The sequence below is a fragment of the Trachypithecus francoisi genome, unplaced genomic scaffold, assembly GCF_009764315.1.
Source record: "Trachypithecus francoisi isolate TF-2019V2 unplaced genomic scaffold, Tfra_2.0 Lachesis_group13, whole genome shotgun sequence".
Classification (NCBI taxonomy): domain Eukaryota; kingdom Metazoa; phylum Chordata; class Mammalia; order Primates; family Cercopithecidae; genus Trachypithecus; species Trachypithecus francoisi.
Window position 1 is genome coordinate 31235506 of NW_022681458.1, and position 13389 is coordinate 31248894.

The 13389-nt window shown below is 38.4% G+C and overlaps 1 protein-coding gene across 3 annotated transcripts in view; it reads right to left on the minus strand.

The window, feature by feature from the left end:
* The window catches only part of UNC80 (unc-80 homolog, NALCN channel complex subunit), a 229458-nt gene that overhangs the window by 11774 nt on the left and 204295 nt on the right, over positions 1 to 13389 (minus strand). For 2 of the 3 annotated variants that reach the window (XM_033230431.1, XM_033230432.1), the window contains 6 exons: positions 12723 to 12929; positions 9711 to 9895; positions 8942 to 9107; positions 7314 to 7493; positions 3771 to 3909; positions 1194 to 1250 (listed from right to left, as the gene is read on the minus strand). In XM_033230431.1, coding sequence (XP_033086322.1) covers positions 1194 to 1250; positions 3771 to 3909; positions 7314 to 7493; positions 8942 to 9107; positions 9711 to 9895; positions 12723 to 12929 — 934 coding nt within the window. The remainder of the gene's footprint in view (positions 1 to 1193; positions 1251 to 3770; positions 3910 to 7313; positions 7494 to 8941; positions 9108 to 9710; positions 9896 to 12722; positions 12930 to 13389) is intronic. The other variant, XM_033230433.1, reaches the window with a different exon arrangement.

The window sequence follows — 13389 nt, forward strand, 5'->3', positions numbered from 1 at the left end:
AGTCTTCACTCTGCAGCACTTCCACATTTACCACCAATAAGAGACTGATCTGTCAAGGCGAGGGCTGGCAAACACGAATGTCATGAATTATGGGTCTGGTTAAAAAAAAAAAATACACCCGATGATGGACTAAATTTCCCATTTTCAATTGCAAAAGAAAATGTGAAATCTGAACAAGATGCAAAGAAAACAAAAGACAACCTTTCACAGGAACAGCCTCTCAACATTTCCTCATCTTTGTGATAAAGCAATAAACATGGGTGTATTGTACTCACTATATAGTGCAAACCTGAAAGGGAATGTTATCTCTTGAGATGGCACAAAGATACTCTAAGGATGAACAAGAAGTCTTACCCCAATGAGGATTAGTTGAGAGGTGTGAATCAACAGCACAAGATTAGGAATGTTTGACGTGGTTTATCTGAGTGTTAAAGGTGCAGTCCCCTTTTCTGAAGCTTTAAACCAGTAGCCAAGACATTATATTATTTGCATCATAAGACTTCTCTTACTTACCAAGAAATGTTTGTGTCTGACATTTCATGCAAGCTTTGGAGTCACCTTTGTGCTAGAACAGACATTCTTTATATAAGTGTTGCTGGAACAAGCTACTATAGAAGTCTGCCCAATAGCATGCATCAAAGAGAAGGAATTACAGTATATAAATTGTATCCACATTACTATTATTTTATAACATCATTGTCTGTTTTCTTACCATCCATGGTATTAGTTAAAAGACCTGTCTTGATTTAATAAGGGGCTTCTTGATGATGGGCCTCTGAAAAACAATTCTTAATAAATATCAGTGTGGGAGGGAATAATTAGATGGGATAAATTTAACATTTGGCATACCAAACTTTTTAGACATCCATGGGAAACGCCCCATAAAGAATTCTATAAATTTCTTTAAAGTAAGCTTTTCAGGCTTACTTCATTGAGATTGAGCTCTGAAGCTGAAAATGAAGGAGGGTTTGCTACACCTTTGACTTCCAGGCTCATATGTTCATGAACAACAAAGGGCAAGGAATGGAAATAGATATTAAGACGGGGCGAGAAGAGACAGAGAAGACAGAGAGACAGAGAAGACAGAGAGACAGAGAAGACAGAGAGACAGAGAAGACAGAGAGACAGAGAAGACAGGGAACAGCTAGTTTCCCAGCACAGACACCAATAGACAGGTAGCATTGACACTGTACCTAGAGAGGCTGCCCTCGGCGGCCAGGCCCTGGGAGTCATCGAGGACATTAGGCTCACTGCAGGAGGGGTAGGGAGATGAAGCATTTAGGGAAAGAAAATGAAAAAAAAGAAAAAAGAAAAAATGCATGCAATTTTCTGCTTCCAAGAACCAAAAATAAATAGATTTAACAGAACAAGGAAGGAAAAGGAGACAGTCAACCATTTCACCTTGTGCTGGGTTTGTCAAGACATAGGACTCAAGGCAATGGGGGAGGAAGGGCTTTGGATGGATACAACTCTCAGAGGAGTAACCTATTTATTGGTCAAGATTTAAAATGAACTCCAAATGGGCCCATAGGCTCTGAAACACATTGCAGAATGAATCTGTAGAAGATGAAACTATCACTTCCTTTGGTAACCATTTGACTAGGTGGTGATTATTTTTAACCTGTCTTATGTACATGGTGTTTCATTGACCAGGACCCTGCTTCTTTCTTGTGCATTCTAATATTAGCACACAGAAACCACTTACCATGAACTGCCACAACCAAGCTCTTGGAACTGATGCCATTAAGAAAAGCAAAGAAAGAACACAACTTTCCCTGCTAATTTTGCAGTGAAAATGCAAGTGAACAAACAGAAGGAAGATATCTTGGAAAATTCACATGGAACTCGCATTTACCTCCTGACTCTCCATCCTCTAGTGACTGAATTGTAAATGCCAAAAGAAGAAACCTGTCAGGTTGGTGAGAGAATAATTAAATTGTTTATCGATTGATATGTATGTAGCTGAACTGAGATTTGTGAACAGAAACTGTCATGCTTTATCTGTCCTTCCTTCAGCGCCTCGCATTGAGCTAAGCATCTGTGAGGCACTCAATAAATACTTGTTAAATTGGAGAGAACTAAACCATTTAGAAAACTGGAGTGCCTGGCCCCAAAGAATTGAGGCTCACCTAAAAGTACACCATAAAAACAGCCTCTGTCCCTAGGAAGAGACTCACTTCTCTTATGTACAGACACAGTATTATTACCTTCGCTAGTCTTCCAAAATATGAATGAAGCCCAAACTATTTAACTATATTATTTTTTCTTGATTTCTAGAAAACAAGAAAATGTACAATCAAGATATGTATGATAGGACAAATTTTCTCCCTGCAATCAACTTGACCCCTTAATGACTATGTAAAAAGGAAATTGATGGCCTGGTTATTTTAGGTAAATAACAACAAAAAACCTCTATGAAATTTCTACAATTCTATAATTTAAATAAAACTTTCAAATAATTGATTTTTTAAAATAGTCTTCATAGAACCATTCACATTGCTAGCAATTAAAAACACACTGATAGCTACCAATGTTAGCTGCTTGTGTGGCTTTATATCTTTTTTTGGACATGTTATTGTTTGGCTTTGATTTTGTTCACACTTTTTGTTTATAAGACTTTCTTTTCAAAGGAAAATTGCCAAATAGTAGGTAAAACAATTTGTTACAATGATACAAACCTTTACATAGCATTAATCTTTGTAATAATTAAATGGTACTTACATAAAACATTGCCTTCTTAAAAAGTACACAACTTGCTTATTAATGATTTATCATTTTACCCTATTCTTTGATACTCTCCAAACTTGGCCTTTATTTCACAAATTTTATTTCATCTGTGTAGTCCATGAACCATTTGCTAAAGGATTTGGGTACAGGATAATTATTCCTACACATAAACTGGTTTTATGTGAACATCACAATATGCCCTGAATTTTATTATTTTCCATGTGTGAATTGTACTACAATGAATCTATAGGTATTAAAAATAAGCAACACACTAAAATCACATAAGGTCAATTCCTTGAAAAACTCAGTCCTGAAGTGAAAATATCATTGGTTCCAAAACATTTATCTACTGAAGATAAATGTTTTGACTCACGTCAGATCATTTTCATTATACTTTTATTGTATATACATATCTTGGATTTTTTTTTTACTTACATTCTTAAAAGACAGGACACACAAATAAAATATTCAAAGGGGTTTTGTCATGGAATCACAGAACTATAGATGGAGAAGTTACCTTAAAGGTCATTTTAGCAAACCTCTTCATTTTACGAAGGGAAGAACTGGATTACAGTTAAATGGCCTGCCCGAGGTCACACGCAGTGGCACAGATCCTTTTCTGCTTGGTTAAGCGTCACTACCTATAACTGAATCCTAATAATATATCAGAAGCCTAAACTTTACCAAATACATAAAGATGGTCCTAACTCTTGCCAAGTACCCATCATTAGCTTAGCTAATGATAAATCTGAAATACAAGAATGTCATTTGACAACAGAAAGAAAACCATGTGTCTATGGAAAATTTTTAAGGAGAGACAATACTTGGATAAGAAACTGGGATCCCTTCTACTAGCTTGGCTTAGAAAACTGCAAAGTGTTGCCTGCAGGAACCTAGCGGACAAATCCTTTGTGGCATGATCTGTCTAAAAGCATTACCATTGCTTGCTTCTCTTTCGGTTTTTGTAGAATAACAGGAGTGTATTTTCAGAATTTATAACTTTGCCCCCAAATGCAGAGTATAATATAACCATAGCTCTTTACCTCTGGCTGGGTAGCATGCCCACCTCAGCCTGAGGTGCAGACATGCTGGAGACATGGCTGGAGAATCGCCTCCTTCCGATGGCACTCAGGAGGTAAGCTTCTTGTTCACTTACCACGCTGGGCATGCTTATAGAGTCATCTAAAAGGGGCAAAGGAATAGAGTGTTACAAAAACTATGACACTGATCAGAAAAACCCAACCAAAACTGTACTTGGGTTCTGTCCTTGGCTTGTATACAACTTACGGCTGTCTGTAAAGCGAAATTATCACTGATCCCTTCATACAGATAAAAAAAGCTTAGACCTTTGGGGGTAATAATAATTCTTCACATCTATACATCTCCCACCCTTCTCCACTAGAACATCCTTCATGAAATAAATGTAAATTTTTACAAGTAGGCTATTTGTGAAAGTCAACAGGCATCAGCAAATTTAAGATTTGAGAAAAGCTAGCACATAATTTTTTAAAAACATTCCATAAATACTTCAGGGGACTTTGTTACTGAATGAGTCAAATACATTTCCTTGACATTCAAAATCCGCATTCAGTACAGTTACTAATTTCTAGACTGCTGAGGGAAAGACAATTTCAGATATTTTTAGGAAAAATATTTGAAAGCTATAAAATTAAGAAATAAATGCTTATTTTAACTAAATTTTTAAAATTTAAGTATGTGATCTTGTTTTCTCCATAGAAGCAGATGTTTCTTTTTTGGTTTTGGTTTGTTTTTTTGTTTTTGAGACACAGACTCGCTCTGTTGCCCAGGCTGGAGGGCACTGGCTCCATCTTGGCTCACTGCAACCTCCGCTTCCCAGGTTCAAGTGGTTCCCATGCCTCAGCCTCCAGAGTAGCTGGGACTAATGGCGCACAACACCACGCTTGGCTAGTTTTTTTATTTTTAGTAGAGATGGGGTTTCATCATGTTGGCCAGGCTAGTCTCGAACTCCTGACATCAGGTGATCCACACGCCTCAGTCTCCCAAAGTGCTGGGATTACAGGTGTGAGCCACTGTGCCCAGCCAGAAGCAGAAATTAATGTACTCAAATTCATATGAAAATTAGCTTTAGCACAGTATTTATGACAAAGTGACCTAATTCTAAAAGAGTTAATGTTGTTTGTTGATGAACACTAACATTCTTTGATAAACATATTGAGTTTTGGAGAATGTGTGCTACCATATAAGATTATCTGATACTATTTATTTAAAATACCAAAGTAATCATATCTCTCATTGAACTTCTTTCTTTCTTTTTTTTTTTTTTTTGAGGCGGAGTCTTGCTCTGTCACCCAGACTGGAGTGCAGTGGCACAATCTCGGCTCACTGCAAGCTCCGCCTCCCGGGTTCACGCCATTCTCCTGCCTCAGCCTCCCGAGTAGCTGGGACTACAGGCGCCTGCCACCTCGCCCGGCTAGTTTTTTGTATTTTTAGTAGAGACGGGGTTTCACCATGTTAGCCAGGATGGTCTCGATCTCCTGACCTCGTGATCCGCCCGTCTCGGCCTCCCATGAACTTATTTCAAATCAAACCATGAATATAAAAAGTGCTAGCAATTTTAATTTGCTATATAATCACTGACTTACAATTGATTCTTGTTATAGAATGATATTTGTTTTTTACATGTGTCCACAGGGAAGAGAATAAACAAATGTGCCTTAAAAATATTAAAAAAGTGGTAGGATAGATTGAGCTTTTCTACAAAGGCCTTTCCCAAATCCTATTGATTATTCCCCCTTATTTATACTCACATATCACTTAACACTTATGTCCCCAGTATTTGTTTGGTGATTAATCATGTGCTGTCTTCCACTAACTCTTTTGTTCAGTGTTCTTTATTGTAAATGTCTCTCATCTCCTCTACATAACTCTATCTATTATAAGGTCTTAGAAAGCAGAGAACGTATCTTTCTCATACTTCCTTCTTCCTTATCTTATACCTGATAGGCCTTAATACAAGTCTGATTATTGAATGTAAGGAAGCTTAATTCAAAACAATGAACTGGTTTTCATACCTCTCCCTGTTTAAATTAATACACACCCATATCACAAAGACACGATACCATTTGTTAGCAATCTTGCTTTCATTGGGATCGTTGTGATGTCTGTGATCAGAGATATAAGCAAAAAATTGCATGGCTCCCCAATCCGCCTGCTGCCTCATCAGTATGTTAGTGTTGGCTTTTGGCCAGTGATATCCCTGTTTAGGTCTTACTTACTTTTCTTCCCTTGCTCCTTCCTACGGCTTAGGTCATCCGTTATTTATAAGGTTACCTGCAAAATATATTTAGCTCTACAAAAATAGGTGATATCATTTCCTATAATTAATAAGAATTGCTGGGAGAGGCTACTTCAAGCATTAAAGAAAAAATTGATTTTCTTTAAGTTTTACCCATACTTAATGGATATTTAAACTGCTGATCCTTTTCTCTTTCATGGTGTTTTCTCAGTCAAGATTTCCCTAATTACAACTTTAGCTGTATTTTCACGAGCAGTCACCAGGGTGATTTAGACACAAATGTGTCTATAGGCCAGCCGCAGGACAACATGATTTTTCCTTTGATCAATGCTGAAGCTAAATCTGCAAATATTACTGGTAAGTACTGACAAAGCATTTATTTTTTCTCTTCTCTTACATTCCCAACTGTCGTAGCACATTAAAACACTTTCACTCATCTTAATTAAAATTCTAACCTCAACTCTCATTTCTTCTATTTAATTTAGTTCAGAGTAGAGCTTTTTGTTGTTGTTTGGTATGGAGAGCCTCTGAGTGAAGATCTAAACTTTGTTCTCATTCATATGGCATTCACAACACAACTTTGCTATAAACGTTATATCAGAGTATCTTAACATACAAGTGGAAAATAATTTATGCAATTTTAAGACTCCTGAAATGACAGTAGCATTTAATGGAATCTTTCACCCTAATTTTACTTTTTATAACCTCCTGTGAAGCATATACATGTAGTATTTCTCCTCATGTCATAACACCAAATCTCTAGCACATGCCTTAGAAGCGTCTGGGCTGACCTAGTCACTGGGGACTCTCTTAACTCAAATTTGGAGTACTTTCCCTCAAGACAGCTTGCTGTCTTGATACTGGCTGGCAGAGCCAACTGATCTTTTCTGAGTCCTAGGCATATACACGGCTCACTTTTCCTTGCCTAATGAGGCCATTTAGGTGCCGGTCAACCCTCTAAGCAAGATGTCCAGGAAAAATGAGACTAAGTGCTTTTCTTGGTTAGTTATCCACAATTTAAATGGGAGTTAGTGGAAAAAGTTGACTATACAGGTTTAAAGAAACTTTAGGAGTCACTAACGATTTACTTTTTTCCTGAATTCTTTTTAAATGACCAAAGGATATCAAGAAACGTATAGAAAAACAGGCATTAGGAGTCATGGAATCAGTCATATTTTCCCTAGAACTCCTTCTGTAAAAATGACTGGGGGATCAGAAGTGGAAAAGGTCAGAGGGCAGTAATCCTTCCCAAGCCCCTGCTCCGATGGCCAAGCCGTGTCTTCCACCCAGATTCTTTGGAATGACCTACTTTCCTCATCTTCCTCATCAGTCCGACTCAGGGTGTCCTGTGAAGCTTGCTGGGATGGCTCACTATCCTGCTCCCAGACAGTGCCCGTGCCTGTGTTAGAGCGGGACATGGTGGCCAAGCTCAGGCGGTAAGCAGAGGTGGAGGTGCCCACGGTACTGATGGATGTCTTGCCTTGGTAGGCTAGAGGATTCAAGAGACCAAAGGAAATGCATGGTGAGAATCTTAAATGTCCGCTTCAAAGTCCTCCCTGATCACTTGTAATTTTTAGGAAAGGTTCGTTAAATAATGTGTCCCAGACAAACGATCTTTATAACAAAGTTGCAAATGAAAGTGGGGAATTTTTATTTTAAAGAATCAATATTGGCCACTGATATAATTAAATAGTTCCCTTGCCAGAACATAACATCTGTAACAATATTAAATGCTTTGACATTGTTGCCTTTCTTATTGGTTTTCTATTTTATTTTCCAAGGTTGGTAGGATGCAAATTAACTTTGACCTGAATTGTAACTTCCAACTTGGCAATTTTTACTAAGAAATATATCTTATCTGACACAAACATATCAAAGTAATAAATAAGTTGTCTGATGTGAACCCCACCATCAGAATGCATAATCAAAACTGTTCTCATTCTCATTTTCTGGAAATTACAACCTATAAAATACCCCTCATTTCTATGTCAGGTTATTTTATTACAAAGTAAAATATTTGAATGATAATGTGTAAACTTCACCAGGATTATACTTGTCATTTTTTTGTTTTTACCACATTGTCTGCAAAGAACAATAAAAGCTTTCAAAAGAAAGGAAATAGCCCTTCCCTCCCACAAAAAAGAAAACCTAGCACATGTTACATTTTACTTGTGGATAATGACTGCCCTCTAATGGCAAATAATGATTTATTTTCCTCCCTCAGTAATCTGAGGATATAAGAAAGAAGGCAAAGAATATCTGTAGAATAATGTAAAATAATGTAAAGAAAGTACCTCCTAGTTAGCCAGCTCTGAGGGAATCCTTCCCCTTCCGATGTGTGAAAAGTTAAAGTTAAAGGCTTTATAAATCAATCATACCGATCTGGTTGAAAAATCCCCTTACAATAATCATTTTCTATGCGATAGTAGTAAGTTATTTACTTGTAAATTATTTACCTATTTTCTACTGTGTCTGTTTCCTCATTCTTTACAGGGACTTTCAATTATACACCTTGAAGGTATTTGTATAGCTTAAAGGAAATAATCTACCATTAAATAGAAGTTCAATAAATGAATGTCCCCCTTCTCTTTTTCAAAAAGGAAATAAAGATAATAATTTAAACCATTTTTTCTCCAATTAAATATTCAAGAAAGAGATTAACTACTAAAATGAAGATTAAAAAATATATAGAAAAGGAAGAAAACTAAATTCTTATGATATCCTTTTAATTTCTATTTCGTTACTGACAAAAGAGGAAGTCAAATCTAGTAGTGGTCAAATGGCTAACTTATTAGAAATCGTCAAATCTAGTAGTGTACCAAAATGGCTAACGTATTCATAGTTCCAAAAAGTGTAGTGACCTGGATGGAGGGATTCTTTGTAGGCTGTGAGTTCCATTAGTCAAAACAAATTCACAACACTCTCAAGCACACTCACCTGATCCACTATGAACTGCCTCTTTCAGAATTTTTAGTTCACTGTTGAACTCAGCAATGAGCGAGCTCTTACACAAAGGGCGTGGTATGAAGCGCCGCTCCAGCTGGTCGGCAATATGCTGTCGGGCAGAAAGCTCTTCATGATTCTCTGCGGGTTGGGCCAGCAGCTGAAAGGAAGGCATAACATCCTCAGGGCCTCAATTTTCCATCAGTAAAATGGGCTAATTGCTGTACCCATTGTTGCGAGGAATAAATAAGGTAATGCATGTGATGTTCCTAGAATGGCACTTTACACAGGAAGTGCTTAATAATTACATTGTTTTAAATCACTACCCTAAGAAATTGGGGCATGGAAAGAACAAACATAGATGGGTACTGGGGATCTTGGAGGAAAAACATACGTTAAGCATCCTATGTTTTTCACATGTTTATTTAAAATCAGATCTCAGTCATGCCACTGAAGATAGAAGATTCTCCAAACTATTCCACTGGACCAATCTTTTGGGTGGGTAGAGTGGGGGATGATTAGTAGGGAGTGGGCAAAGTTTTACAGACTCCAATAAAGCTCTTACTGTGAAGACATTTCTAGTGTGAAATTTTATCCTCTGGAATATATTTTTGGGTGATTTTCTCATCAAGCATGGTATTAACCGGCCCTACTAACTGGCAACGGTAGGTACTATGAGCACTCCTGCCATATTCCTGCCTCAGTAGAGAGCCACACATTTATTCGAGCTTGCCACTTTCAGGAGGAGAAGCACACACCACACCTTGCACTGGATGAAAGGGCGCAAAAGCACAAAGATGGGTATTCGGGTCCGCACGATGAAGTCGAGGAAGTCCCAAAGGGCCAGGCCTCCCACCTTCCGCAGAGCCATTTCCTTCACCTGGAGGCTCAGCCAGTACCACTGGCTTCCGAGCTGCCTCTCAAAGCAGACGAGAATCACCTTCAGCGCTTCACACCGGGAAAAGAGAAAAGTGAGCCTGTGGACCTGTGCTTCAGAGGAACCCAACCTACATCCAGAGCCCTTTTTGCACCTTTAGAAATTTTCTAAATTTCTAAACTCTCTCCATGTGTCTAAAAACTTCATATGTATTCCCCAGCAAGAGTATTCTGAACATCGAAACAAAAACGTGTATGTTAAGTGTTTTGATTCTGATGAAGAGTACCTAAGTATCTTTCTTAAGTGCATCTTAAGAACTACTATTTTGGAAAATATAGAGCAATGTGGTCCACTGAATTGAATGGAAAATATTTTATAAACATGATGTGTGGCTAATGTTTTACCTTCCAAAAGGTTTGTCATAATAACTTCATGGTAATACGGACATATCACTCACATTCTTAGCTAAAATATGGATCTTAAAAATCTTTTCCTTTTTTCTTTTAACCATAAAAATAAATATTTGTGTTACTAAAAGTAAAATAAAACCATGAAGAAGTGCACAAAGTTAAAAAAATTAAGTCCTTTTCCTTCCTAGTTCCCTTCCTGACCCCACACTAAACTGCTCCTCAGAGGTAACCAGTAAATGCGTTCAGTGTATCTTTCCAAAAATAAAAAACACCTCCTTCCTTCATTGCACACTATGTCTATTATTAAACCCTACTAGATTTATTTGTCTGCATCTCTTTCCTCTCAGATTCTGGCAGCCCTTCACAATCTACATTTATTTTTATTTTTCAGGAAGCAGATTTCCCAAACCATGTCAGGACAACCCAGAGTATTGTGAAGACGTCAAAGATGATGATGGGAGCTCCCTCTGCCACTACAGCTTGTACCATAGAGTCTGCCATGGGGCAGTCAAGTGACCTGAGCCTTCTGGACCATTCTTAATGCCCATCAATCTCAGCACCTAAACAATGTGTATACTAAACACATTTTGATTCTAATTCGGAAAACACAAAAATCTTTCTTAAGGGCATTCAGTGACTAAATGCACAAAGAAATCCAATTCTCTAAAATTCTCAAGAGTCACATATGCCTTTACCATCTTTAGGATGTTTCCAGGAAAGAACCATGCCATGTAATACAGAGAGAGATTGCAAGATTCTTTCTTACCCGTATTCCTCCTCAAAATCTCACTTTTCACAGCAATTGCTCATCTCAATTCTTTTCCCTCAACTAAACAAACAAACAAACAAAAAACAACACTCCTCTTTCTCTACCCTAATTCTGATGATGTTTTCACTGTTACTACGCCTGTTGGCTCTCTGCCACCCTACCTTCCACCTAAACTTCCATCAGCCTAACACACAGCAGTGTATAAAAGGGGCTCAAGAACACACACTCATTCTAGCTTTGTCACTTATTAAGATATATGCCTTCCGGCAAGTTATTCAACCTTTCTGGGCCCCAGGCTCTTCACTGCTAAAATGCGAATAACACTAACTTCTTAGAGTTATTGAGAGGATGAGAGGATTCTATGTGGTAATAGTGTAAAGCACAGAAAACTGCTTGATGCACAGTAAGTGCTCGAAATAAATGTAAAAACAAACTTAAAATACAGGTTCAGTAGCCTGGCCATGTAACAAAGTAAAAAGAACTCTTCACTGAAAAGGCAGACAGTGGAGAGGATGGCAGCTCATCAAGTGTCTTCTCATATCCTTCCTGTACATGGTAAACCTCTTTTCTCCGTCATCCTCTGCGCAATCCTAAACTTCATGTAGGGCTCTATGATAGAGCCTAGATTTGAATTCTACTTTTGTATGCTTTGGCCAACTGAGCATCCATATGGTTTGGTCCTGGGTACATGCATTCCTTGTGTCTTTTTCTTCTTTTTAATTTTCATTGTCAATCCCCTCATTTTCAAACACATCCCATTATAATGCAGTTCAAACATCCCCCATACTCCAAACTCCAAGGACTCATTTTCATCAGTGTGTTTGTGTTCATCTTATACTTCCCACCAATATCTGCTTTGGTGAATTGAAAAATGTCAGGCAACACTTTCTCATTTTGAAATTCCCCACTGCCAGTGCTCCTTATTCTCAGTGCTATGGCAAGAGTAGTCTTTTCCTGTTGGCCCAGTTCATTCAGGGCCAAAGGGTGGCTTTCCATTGCTCCATGGGTCAGGACCAGGTTAAAGGCAGCATGGGATAATGGGAAAGTAGGAGTCAAAGAGGGAAAGGGATTGGGAAGCCTATGGGAGCAGGACTGGATTGGCCTCACTAGAGTAATGACCAAGGTGGAGATTAAAGACATTTTAAGGGAGGAAAAATAGCTAGTAGGGGGCATAACATATTGCAAAGTCACCCAATCTTGCTGCACAGGATGTAGACTACCCAACTCCAGAACCCCATTTATATAGGTGACAGACCAATGAGCCCCACGTGTTGTGCCATGCTGTGTCTTTGTATACTAGACTGAGTTTAGATCTCATAGCAGCTACTGAATCTCACTAGTGAACTTGTACTTAATCAGCATGGAAGAATCTTTACTGCAGATGCCTTCCTTACAAACCCAGACACTCTTATATAAAACAGCCAAGTAATTTAGGCATGGCAGATGTGAAACCATGTTGTTTTTTGGCATATGTTTACTGAAGGAAACCAGACTCTTTTGCAAGGGTAATGTTTCTTGTTCAAGTGGCTTCTTTAAATACATTCTGGATTGAGGTTTCTTTAAATATATTCTGGTTTAAGGTCTCTCCAAATTCTTTCTGAGTTAAGTTGGAACTTACCTAAGTACATCTATTTATTTATCTATCTAGCTATCTACACATATGTTTTCACATATATATACATACACATGCACACACAGAGAGAGAGAGAAAGTACCAACCCAAGTATGCTGCTTGGCTGGTAGACTCAGCCAGCCCTTCCCTGCGCAAGTCTTTCCCTGCATCCCCAGGGGTGGAGCAGTGGGCTGGGGAGCTCTCTAGCATGAAGTTCTTGCTCCTAGATGTGCTGATGATCCGCGGTGGCAGGAGCACATTGATGACCGTCTGCAGCAGCAGCTGCACCTCAGGCTGCTCCAGCCAGGGACTATCTGAGGGGCAGAATTCGGAAGAGGGAAGTGGAAAGAAAAACATCACAAGGTAGACTGTCCACATTAGATACAGAAAAACTCAGCTCTTTCCAAGTCCAAACTACAATACCCTAGAAATTCAGGTGTTTCCCATCAAGTACAGCTTCACCAATGGACAGAAACAGTGTTCCTGGCATCTGAGTATTTTCTCCATAGTGGGTACCCAAAACCTTGTGGTCTTAGCCAAATGTCTCGCTTACCATTTCAATCTCCTTTCTTTTTGCAAATACTCATGATGCACTGTACTTACATTTGAGATAAACTTTTTCTAAAAGAATCCCTCTACCCCTAAGAAGAAAGAGTAATGAAAATACATTGGAATTTAATGACAGTGGCAGGATTTCTGCTAAACCCAGTGTCCGTAGATTGTACAAGTTTGTTCACCTGTCAATTCTTACTCAACGAATACCATTTTCTCAAC